Source organism: Anomaloglossus baeobatrachus, chromosome 1 (genome assembly GCF_048569485.1).
Source record: "Anomaloglossus baeobatrachus isolate aAnoBae1 chromosome 1, aAnoBae1.hap1, whole genome shotgun sequence".
Lineage (NCBI taxonomy): Eukaryota > Metazoa > Chordata > Amphibia > Anura > Aromobatidae > Anomaloglossus > Anomaloglossus baeobatrachus.
The window spans coordinates 18,690,693-18,703,737 of record NC_134353.1 but is presented as its reverse complement, the minus strand read 5'-3'; the positions used below and the strand labels follow the sequence as shown (position 1 = coordinate 18,703,737).

The following is a 13,045-nucleotide window of genomic DNA, read 5'->3' as shown; positions in this document are numbered from 1 at the left end:
CCGACATCACCAACCCAATCAGTAATGGAAAAAAAAAAAAAAAAAAAAAGACGAATAGACGACAAACATTGTTATTTGGGAAAAAACTCCCCAATACATTCCCTCTTTCACCAATTAGAAAGAAAAACAAATCCAGGTCTGCTGTAATCCAACGGGTTCCCATGGCGATCTATACCATAGTCACTGTCCCAGTCAATGAAGAACAGAATGTTCCCCAATGGCTGCGAGAGCAATGCAGTGACCTGAGCTAACATCAATAGATCAGCCCAGGTCACTGCAGGGCATGACAAGTGCTGCTGTCAGCGAGGTACATTACCTGCGGTGATGATCTCCTGCACTGCTGACAGCAGACCTGTCACTGACTTCAATGACCGCCGACTTCACAGCCAAGTATCGCGGGAGCCTGTGACGTCACCACTAGTCACAGTCTCGGGCCGGCAGCAGAGGAAATGTGAAGCGGCGGCCATAGAAGACAGTGACAGCGCTGAGGTCAGGACTTCATCACCGCAGGTAAGCCGAGCGGGGTAATGTGTGCGAAGTGGGTGGAGCCTAGCGGGGCCATGTGTGTGGGCGGCGGAGTGTGAAGTGGGTGGAGCCTAGCGGGGCCATGTGTGCGAAGTGGGTGGAGCCTAGTGGGGCCATATGGTGCTGAGGATGTCAGTGCTGGGACTGCATGGCTGGTGACAGGTGCGTGTGTGTGTATACACATGCCGAGTGCAGGAGGGGGCGGAGCCGAGCAGGGAAGTGTCGGCTCCCTGCACATGTAACCAGGGTAAATATCGGGTTACCAAGCAAAGCTCTTTGCTTGGATACCCGATGTTTACCTTGGTTACCAGCTTGTGGCAGGCTGCCAGCGATTGCTCCCTGCACACTGTAGCTGTAAATAGCCCTGCTTTTGCTGATCGAGTTACGTTCGAGAACGGTTCTAACTGTCGAGCTTTTAGCAAAAAGCTCTAGTTCTATCTAGAACACCCCCCAAAAAAAAAAAAAAAAATCACTCGAACCGCGAACTGGCGAACCTCGCTCAACTCTAGGGGTGAGCTGTACGGCAGGAAAGCAGGAAAGTGTATCTGACCTTCTTTAAGTTCTATGTTATCTTAATGTAAACTGTTCACGGTGCTGCTTTGGACATTTTGGGATGAAGGGGGGGGGGGGGGAAGAGAGGATGAGGCTGATAAGGTGATGGGGGCCAGCCCACAGAATAAGTCACTATGTGAGCAGTGGGGGGGGGGGGGGGGGAAGCATTTGCAGCAGTTTGTTGAAAGCAGCACAGCCAGGTCCTGTATCTAAGTACAGCTATATTACTGTGCACTGCTACATACACAGAAGACCTTGTGCCCACGTGGCTTTTTTCATGCGTTTTTACTTGCTTTTTTAAAAATCGATAAATGCAAGGAAAAAATCATCCCAGCAAAGTCTGAATCCTGACTTGCTGTGAACACGCTGCTTCTTGCAGTTTTTGGTGCTGAAAAAAGAAGCAGCGTGTCAGTTGTTTCTGTATTTTTTTCCTGCTTTTTCTCCAATTGATTTCAATGAGGTCAGTGAAAAATGCAGGAAAAACGCATGTGTATTGCCCACGTTGAATTTTTGTGCGTTATATGCTTTTTTGACGTCACTGGGCTCCCTGCAGCCATTTCCTTAGTCTTTATGGCACGACATTGCTTCTGGGAAGTCCGGTGATATCACAAGGTGCACATAGCCTTAGGCCCTGTGCGCACTTACCGGATTTTGCCGTGGATTTGCTGCATGTTTCGCTGCAGAAAATGTTCATAACATCTCTGCAGTGAATCACCAGCAAATCCTATGGGAAAAATAAATCCTGTGCGCACTATGCGGATTTTGACAGCTGCATGTTTTGCTGCGGGATTCCCGCAGAAAAACAATTGCATGTCACTTCTTTTCCGCACGTCGCTGCGGGATTTCACTACATTGCCTGCAATGTAAGTGTGAAATCCCGCAGTGAATAACGCAGGCAGCAAATTCTGTGCGGTTCACTGAGTTTTCCTGCGTTATTCCCTGCGGTATTTCGCGGTTTACCTCCGGTAATGTACATCGCTGCCTGGGTTTTGCAGGGAAGTGATGTCATTACAGGAAGAGGAAGCCGTGCAGAGTAAACACACACATCACAGACACACACACACACATCACAGACATAGAACACAGACACATAGAAAGCAAACGGAAATATATAGAAAAAAAAAAAAAAAAAACCACGTGGGCTCCGCTGTATATTTACCGTCCAGCTGAGGTAAGCACACAGCGGCGGCCCGGTATTCTCAGGCTTGGGAGGGCAAGGGGCAGGGTTAAAGTCCCCCGCCTCCCTCCCCCCTCCCGCAGCCGAGAATATCAGCCGCAGCTGCCCCGGCACTGTCGCATGCATTATGCGGCAGCACCGGCGTGTCCCCGGCTCTTCCTGCCGCTGTGTAGCAGTGGCAGTCAGGGTAATACAAGGAGTTAATGGTGGTGGATCACCGCCATTAACTCCAGGCTTGATCATGGCAGCGTCTATGTGACCGCTGAGATGATCAACCCGTAAGTAAAGTGAAAAAACACACACTGAAAAATTCTTTATTTTAAATAAAACACAAACAAGCCTCGTTCACCCTTTTATGAACCCCTCCCGGAACAAAGCTCCGGCGTAATCCACAGCTCCGGCGTCCTGCGCTGTTTACATCCAGCCGCGACTGACACAGACACTGCTGAATGCAGCCTCGCAGCGAGACAGCAGAGGTAACCACAGGGCATTTCCCACGGCCGGTAATGTGAACTCACTGCCGACCGTGGGAAATGCAGAGTGCGCTCACAGGGACTCTGTCTATCCTCCCTCTATCTCAGAATGAAATGACTTTTTTTTTCAATGTGCTTTATTGGATTGAATGCAATAAAGCACATACCAACCCGCATGCGGCAAAACCGCGGCAATACCGCGTACAATACCGCGGTATAACCACAGCAAACCACATGCGGTTTGCCGCGTTTTTTTTACCGCGGGTGCGGTAATCTTTGAATACCTGCGGAATTTTCTTGAGAAATTCCATTTTCCAGTGCGCACAAAGCCTAAAGTAGATTTGATGCAGTGTGTCCTGGGAGGGTGCTTTATGTTTACAATACGTGAGCCGACTTCAGCAGCCAATAGTTTGTGGATGGAGTGAGGAGAGCAGGCAGGGGCGTAACGATCACAAACTTAGAGATCATTACCGGGCCCAAGGGCACAGGAGACACGCCAACCCCAGCTCCTACTTCAGCTGGATGAGCGTCTGAGGTCGCACATCAACTGAAATGCATCACAGCACAAAGACCCGCTGGGTCCCTGCACTGCGATACACGCTGCCAGGCAAACAGTGGCTGGCAGCTGACAGCCATACCATGACTGGGGCAGCGCATGGTAGTACCGTCATGCTCTATAGCACGCACTCCGATGTCAGCTGTAGGTTACTCCGCGCTCGCTACAGAGGACACTGGGAGATGTGGAAGCAGAGGCAAGAGGAGTAGAATTTTTTTAAATTATTTTAATTATGCATTAGAGACAGTCCCAGACCATACATACCAGGATGAGGGACATATACCAGGATGAGGGACATATACTGTATATCAGGATGGGAGACATATTAGGATGGGCCCAGGATGTGCGACATTTTTACTAGGATCGGCCCAGGATTAGATAAATATATACCAGGACGGGGACGTTATATACCATGAATACCAGAATGGGGACATATATACAAGTATGGGGGGGGACATACGTACCAGGATTGGGAACATTACTGCATAATGAAGGGGGGTGGGGGGGGGGGGGGGGGTAGGGGCAATTAACATGTCTTTATAGGATTTAGAACGCTACAGGTGCCCATTCATCTGACCAACGTCTGGAGGGGGACCAGGTCCAACTTTCGCACCGGGGCCCATTGCACCACTGATACACAGTATATACAGTACGTCGTGCACAGGTCATCACACTCCGTCATTTTATAAAGGAGGTGATTATTAATCTAGACTTAGATCAGTGAATTCCCAAACTTACAATTCCCCCCAAAAACCGGAATAAAAATCAAAGTAAGAGGTGAAACTTTGCATTCAGTGACTGGAAACAAGTGCAGGCATGTGTCCGGCATCACTGACATACAAGCCTGCATGGAGCAGGATCCCTGTGTACGGATAATGACTGCCGCACGAAAAAAAACCACACTCTGCAGCAAGCACCCCAACCACCAGCAAGCAGCAAGCACCCCAACCACCAGCAAGCACCCCAACCACCAGCAAGCACCCCAACCACCAGCAAGCACCCCAACCACCAGCAAGCACCCCAACCACCAGCAAGGACCCCAACCACCAGCAAGGACCCCAACCACCAGCAAGCACCCCAACCACCAGCAAGCACCCCAACCACCAGCAAGCACCCCAACCACCAGCAAGCACCCCAACCACCAGCAAGCACCCCAACCACCAGCAAGCACCCCAACCACCAGCAAGGACCCCAACCACCAGCAAGGACCCCAACCACCAGCAAGGACCCCAACCACCAGCAAGGACCCCAACCACCAGCAAGCACCCCAACCACCAGCAAGCACCCCAACCACCAGCAAGCACCCCAACCACCAGCAAGGACCCCAACCACCAGCAAGCACCCCAACCACCAGCAAGCACCCCAACCACCAGCAAGCACCCCAACCACCAGCAAGCACCCCAACCACCAGCAAGCACCCCAACCACCAGCAAGCACCCCAACCACCAGCAAGGACCCCAACCACCAGCAAGGACCCCAACCACCAGCAAGGACCCCAACCACCAGCAAGCACCCCAACCACCAGCAAGCACCCCAACCACCAGCAAGCACCCCACTTAGCTCTGCTACAGCTGCTATATCTGTGCATGGAGGAACATGTAAAGGGGTATGAAGCGAGGGCGCACTCACCTGTGGCTGCGAACACCAGCACTAGCGGCACCATCGCGCTGGCGGATACGTGTACTGCTCACACTGCACACTCGCGTTCATTCCTTCTCTGAGTCCGTGCCGGCACCTGTGTGGAATGTGCGATGACTCCCTGCACTGTGTGAGGGGGGTGTGCAGTGCCTGCCTCTGGATTGGCTGGTTCTCTGATATAACTGCAGTGCCTGCCTCTGGATTGGCTGGCTCCCTGTAACATGTGAGCTGCAGTGCCTGCCTCTGGATTGGCTGGTTCTCTGATATAACTGCAGTCCCGGCCTCTGAATTGGCTGGCGCCCTGTAACATGTGAGCTGCAGTCCCGGCCTCTGGATTGGCTGGTTCTCTGTGATGTGACAGCAGTCCCGGCCTCTGGATTGGCTGGTTCTCTGTGATGTGACAGCAGTCCCGGCTTCTGGATTGGCTGGTTCTCTGATATAACTGTAGTTCCGGCCTCTGGATTGGCTGGCTCTCTGTGATGTGAACTGCCGTTCAGGGGTTACTTGGTGTCAGGCAGGTTCTGAACACGTCACATCCACTTTCTCTTTCGCTGGCTGCACACCTGGCAGCTTCTAACTACACAAGCAGCCTCTGTCACCTGAAGAAAGCCCTGGCACTCCCTGTTGCTCACATGTTCACCCATCAAACCGCTGCCACCAATCACTAATAGGTGGTGTAACACTAATGACGCCAGTGATTGGCTACACTAGTCACTTTATTAAGCAGATAATGACAGCTGCAGGCAGGTGATGAGCTCACAGAAGAAATACAGAGAAAAATTTTAAATGATCAATTCTTATTAACTACAGCTGCAGCTCAATCAATTAGATCATCAAAAACTATAATTTTTAATGTATTTCAGTAATTCAAAACAAAAAGGAAACAAATATATAGTCATTACACACAGAGGGATCTATTCCTATATATTATATAGAGTCATTACACACAGAGGGATCTATTCCTATATATTATATAGAGTCATTACACACAGAGGGATCTATTCCTATATATTATATAGAGTCATTACACACAGAGGGATCTATTCCTATATATTATATAGAGTCATTACACACAGAGGGATCTATTCCTATATATTATATAGAGTCATTACACACAGAGGGATCTATTCCTATATATTATATAGAGTCATTACACACAGAGGGATCTATTCCTATATATTATATAGAGTCATTACACACAGAGGGATCTATTCCTATATATTATATAGAGTCATTACACACAGAGGGATCTATTGCTATATATTATATAGTCATTACACACAAAGGGATCTATTCCTATATATTATATAGAGTCATTACACACAAAGGGATCTATTGCTATATATTATATAGAGTCATTACACACAGAGGGATCTATTCCTATATATTATATAGAGTCATTACACACAGAGGGATCTATTCCTATATATTATAAAGAGTCATTACACACAGAGGGATCTATTCCTATATATTATATAGAGACATTACACACAGAGGGATCTATTCCTATATATTATATAGAGTCATTACACACAGAGGGATCTATTCCTATATATTATATAGAGTCATTACACACAGAGGGATCTATTCCTATATATTATATAGAGTCATTACACACAGAGGGATCTATTCCTATAAATTATATAGAGTCATTACACACAGAGGGATCTATTCCTATATATTATATAGAGTCATTACACACAGAGGGATCTATTCCTATATATTATATAGAGTCATTACACACAGAGGGATCTATTCCTATATATTATATAGAGTCATTACACACAGAGGGATCTATTCCTATATATTATATAGAGTCATTACACACAGAGGGCTCTATTCCTATATATTATATAGAGTCATTACACACAGAGGGATCTATTCCTATATATTATATAGAGTCATTACACACAGAGGGATCTATTGCTATATATTATATAGTCATTACACACAAAGGGATCTATTCCTATATATTATATAGAGTCATTACACACAAAGGGATCTATTGCTATATATTATATAGAGTCATTACACACAGAGGGATCTATTCCTATATAATATATAGAGTCATTACACACAGAGGGATCTATTCCTATATATTATATAGAGTCATTACACACAGAGGGATCTATTCCTATATATTATAAAGAGTCATTACACACAGAGGGATCTATTCCTATATATTATATAGAGACATTACACACAGAGGGATCTATTCCTATATATTATATAGAGTCATTACACACAGAGGGATCTATTCCTATATATTATATAGAGTCATTACACACAGAGGGATCTATTCCTATATATTATATAGAGTCATTACACACAGAGGGATCTATTCCTATATATTATATAGAGTCATTACACACAGAGGGATCTATTCCTATATATTATATAGAGTCATTACACACAGAGGGATCTATTCCTATATATTATATAGAGTCATTACACACAGAGGGATCTATTGCTATATATTATATAAAGTCATTACACACAGAGGGATCTATTCCTATATAATATATAGAGTCATTACACACAGAGGGATCTATTCCTATATATTATATAGAGTCATTACACACAGAGGGATCTATTCCTATATATTATATAGAGTCATTACACACAGAGGGATCTATTCCTATATATTATATAGAGTCATTACACACAGAGGGATCTATTCCTATATATTATATAGAGTCATTACACACAGAGGGATCTATTCCTATATATTATATAGAGTCATTACACACAGAGGGATCTATTGCTATATATTATATAAAGTCATTACACACAGAGGGATCTATTCCTATATATTATATAGAGTCATTAGACACAGAGGGATCTATTCCTATATATTATATAGAGTCATTACACAAAGAGGGATCTATTGCTATATATTATATAGAGTCATTACACACAGAGGGATCTATTCCTATATATTATATACAGTCATTACACACAGAGGGATCTATTCCTATATATTATATAGAGTCATTACACACAGAGGGATCTATTGCTATATATTATATAGAGTCATTACACACAGAGATCTATTCCTATATATTATATAGAGTCATTACACACAGAGGGATCTATTCCTATATATTATATAGAGTCATTGCACACAGAGGGATCTATTCCTATATATTATATAGAGTCATTACACACAGAGGGATCTATTCCTATATATTATATAGAGTCATTACACACAGAGGGATCTATTCCTATATATTATATAGAGTCATTACACACAGAGGGATCTATTCCTATATGTTATATACAGTCAATACACACAGAGGGATCTATTCCTATATATTATATAGAGTCATTACACACAGAGGGATCTATTCCTATATGTTATATACAGTCATTACACACAGAGGGATCTATTCCTATATATTATATAGAGTTATTACACACAGAGGGATCTATTCCTATATATTATATAGAGTCATTATACACAGAGGGATCTATTCCTATATATCATATAGAGTCATTACACACAGAGGGAACTATTCCTATATATTATATAGAGTCATTACACACAGAGGGAACTATTCCTATATATTATATAGAGTCATTACACACAGAGGGATCTATTCCTATATATTATATAGAGTCATTACACACAGAGGGATCTATTCCTATATATTATATAGAGTCATTGCACACAGAGGGATCTATTCCTATATATTATAGTCATTACACACAGAAGGATCTATTCCTCTATATTATATAGAGTCATTACACACAGAGGGATCTATTCCTATATATTATATTGAGTCATTACACACAGAGCGATCTATTCCTATATATTATATAGAGTCATTACACACAGAGGGATCTATTCCTATATATTATATAGAGTCATTCCACACAGAGGGATCTATTCCTATATATTATAGAGTCATTACACACAGAAGGATCTATTCCTATATATTCTATAGAGTCATTACACACAGAGGGATCTATTCCTATATATTATATAGAGTCATTACACACAGAAGGATCTATTCCTATATATTATAGAGTCATTACACACAGAAGGATCTATTCCTATATATTATCTAGAGTCATTACACACATAGGAATCTAATCCTATATATTTTATAGAGTCATTACACAGAGAGCGATCTATTCCTATATATTATATAGAGTCATTACACACAGACAGATCTATTCCTATATAATATATAGAGTCATTACACACAGAGGGATCTATTCCTATATATTATATAGAGTCATTACACACAGAGGGATCTATTCCTATATATTATAGAGTCATTACACACAGAAGGATCTATTCCTATATATTATAGAGTCATTACACACAGAAGGATCTATTCCTATATATTATCTAGAGTCATTACACACAGAGGGATCTATTCCTATATATTATATAGAGTCATTGCACACAGAGGGATCTTTTCCTATATATTATAGTCATTACACACAGAGGGATCTATTCCTATATATTATAGAGTCATTACACACAGAAGGATCTATTCCTATATATTAAAAAGAGTTATTACACACAGAGCGATCTATTCCTATATATTATATAGAGTCATTACACACAGAGGGATCTATTCCTATATATTATATAGAGTCATTCCACACAGAGGGATCTATTCCTATATATTATAGAGTCATTCCACACAGAAGGATCTATTCCTATATATTATATAGAGTCATTACACACAGAGGGATCTATTCCTATATATTATATAGAGTCATTACACACAGAGGGATCTATTGCTATATATTATATAGAGTCATTACACACAGAAGGATCTGTTCCTATATATTATATAGTCATTACACACAGAGGGATATATTCCTATATATTATATAATTATTACACAGAGAGTGATCTATTCCTATTTATTATATAGAGTCATTACACACATAGGAATCTATTCCTATATATTATATAGAGTCATTACACACAGACAGATCTATTCCTATATATTATATAGAGTCATTACACACAGAGGGATCTATTCCTATATATTATATAGAGTCATTACACACAGAGGGATCTATTCCTATATATTATAGAGTCATTACACACAGAAGGATCTATTCCTATATATTATATAGAGTCATTGCACACAGAGGGATCTATTCCTATATATTATATAAAGTCATTACACACAAAAGGATCTGTTCCTATATATTATATAGTCATTACACACAGAGGGATATATTCCTATATATTATATAGAGTCATTACACACAGAGGAATCTATTCCTATATATTATATAGTTATTACACAGAGAGTGATCTATTCCTATATATTATATAGAGTCATTACACACATAGGAATCTATTCCTATATATTATATAGAATCATTACACAGAGAGCGATCTATTCCTATATATTATATAGAGTCATTACACACAGACAGATCTATTTCTATATATTATATAGAGTCATTACACACAGAGGGATCTATTCCTATATATTATATAGAGTCATTACACACAGAGGGATCTATTGCTATATATTATATAGTCATTACATACAGAGGGATCTATTCCTATATATTATATAGAGTCATTACACACAAAGGGATCTATTCCTATATATTATATAGAGTCATTACACACAGAGGGATCTATTCCTATATATTATATAGTTATTACACAGAGAGTGATCTATTCCTATATATTATATAGAGTCATTACACACATAGGAATCTAATCCTATATTTTTTATAGAGTCATTACACAGAGAGCGATCTATTCCTATATATTATATAGAGTCATTACACACAGACAGATCTATTCCTATATAATATATAGAGTCATTACACACAGAGGGATCTATTCCTATATATTATATAGAGTCATTACACACAGAGGGATCTATTCCTATATATTATAGAGTCATTACACACAGAAGGATCTATTCCTATATATTATAGAGTCATTACACACAGAGGGATCTATTCCTATATATTATCTAGAGTCATTACACACAGAGGGATCTATTCCTATATATTATATAGAGTCATTGCACACAGAGGGATCTTTTCCTATATATTATAGTCATTACACACAGAGGGATCTATTCCTATATATTATATAGAGTCATTACACACAGAGGGATCTATTCCTATATATTAAAAAGAGTCATTACACACAGAGGGATCAATTCCTATATATTATATAGAGTCATTACACACAGAGCAATCTATTCCTATATATTATATAGAGTCATTACACACAGAGGGATCTATTCCTATATATTATATAGAGTCATTCCACACAGAGGGATCTATTCCTATATATTATAGAGTCATTCCACACAGAAGGATCTATTCCTATATATTATATAGAGTCATTACACACAGAGCGATCTATTCCTATATATTATATAGAGTCATTACACACAAAGGGATCTATTCCTATATATTATATAGAGTCATTACACACAGAAGGATCTGTTCCTATATATTATATAGTCATTACACACAGAGGGATATATTCCTATATATTATAGAGTCATTACACACAGAAGGATCTATTCCTATATATTATAGAGTCATTACACACAGAGGGATCTATTCCTATATATTATCTAGAGTCATTACACACAGAGGGATCTATTCCTATATATTATATAGAGTCATTGCACACAGAGGGATCTTTTCCTATATATTATAGTCATTACACACAGAGGGATCTATTCCTATATATTATATAGAGTCATTACACACAGAGGGATCTATTCCTATATATTAAAAAGAGTCATTACACACAGAGGGATCAATTCCTATATATTATATAGAGTCATTACACACAGAGCAATCTATTCCTATATATTATATAGAGTCATTACACACAGAGGGATCTATTCCTATATATTATATAGAGTCATTCCACACAGAGGGATCTATTCCTATATATTATAGAGTCATTCCACACAGAAGGATCTATTCCTATATATTATATAGAGTCATTACACACAGAGCGATCTATTCCTATATATTATATAGAGTCATTACACACAAAGGGATCTATTCCTATATATTATATAGAGTCATTACACACAGAAGGATCTGTTCCTATATATTATATAGTCATTACACACAGAGGGATATATTCCTATATATTATATAGTTATTACACAGAGAGTGATCTATTCCTATATATTATATAGAGTCATTACACACATAGGAATCTATTCCTATATATTATATAGAGTCATTACACACAGACAGATCTATTCCTATATATTATATAGAGTCATTACACACAGAGGGATCTATTCCTATATATTATATAGAGTCATTACACACAGAGGGATCTATTCCTATATATTATAGAGTCATTACACACATAAGGATCTATTCCTATATATTATATAGAGTCATTGCACACAGAGGGATCTATTCCTATATATTATATAAAGTCATTACACACAAAAGGATCTGTTCCTATATATTATATAGTCATTACACACAGAGGGATATATTCCTATATATTATATAGAGTCATTACACACAGAGGGATCTATTCCTATATATTATATAGTTATTACACAGAGAGTGATCTATTCCTATATATTATATAGAGTCATTACACACATAGGAATCTATTCCTATATATTATATAGAGTCATTACACAGAGAGCGATCTATTCCTATATATTATATAGAGTCATTACACACAGACAGATCTATTTCTATATATTATATAGAGTCATTACACACAGAGGGATCTATTCCTATATATTATATAGAGTCATTACACACTGAGGGATCTATTCTTATATATTATAGAGTCATTACACACAGAAGGATATATTCCTATATATTATATAGAGTCATTACACACAGAGGGATCTATTCCTATATATTATATAGAGTCATTACACACAGAGGGATCTATTCCTATATATTATATAGAGTCATTGCACACAGAGGGATCTTTTCCTATATATTATATAGAGTCATTGCACACAGAGGGATCTATTCCTATATATTATAGTCATTACACACAGAGGGATCTATTCCTATATATTTTATAGAGTCATTACACACAGAGGGATCTATTCCTATATATTATATAGAGTCGTTACACACAGAGGGATCTATTCCTTTATATTATAGAGT

General features: G+C 39.6%; 1 protein-coding gene across 1 annotated transcript in view; it reads right to left on the bottom strand.

Moving 5' to 3' along the window:
- The window catches only part of LOC142272118 (uncharacterized), a 31,495-nt gene extending 26,438 nt beyond the window's left edge, over window positions 1–5,057 (bottom strand). Inside the window, exon 1 of the mRNA XM_075332499.1 lies at window positions 4,913–5,057. Within this exon, the coding sequence (XP_075188614.1) occupies window positions 4,913–4,946 (34 nt within the window). The 5' untranslated portion in view covers window positions 4,947–5,057. The remainder of the gene's footprint in view (window positions 1–4,912) is intronic.
- Window positions 5,058–13,045: the final 7,988 nt, after the last annotated feature.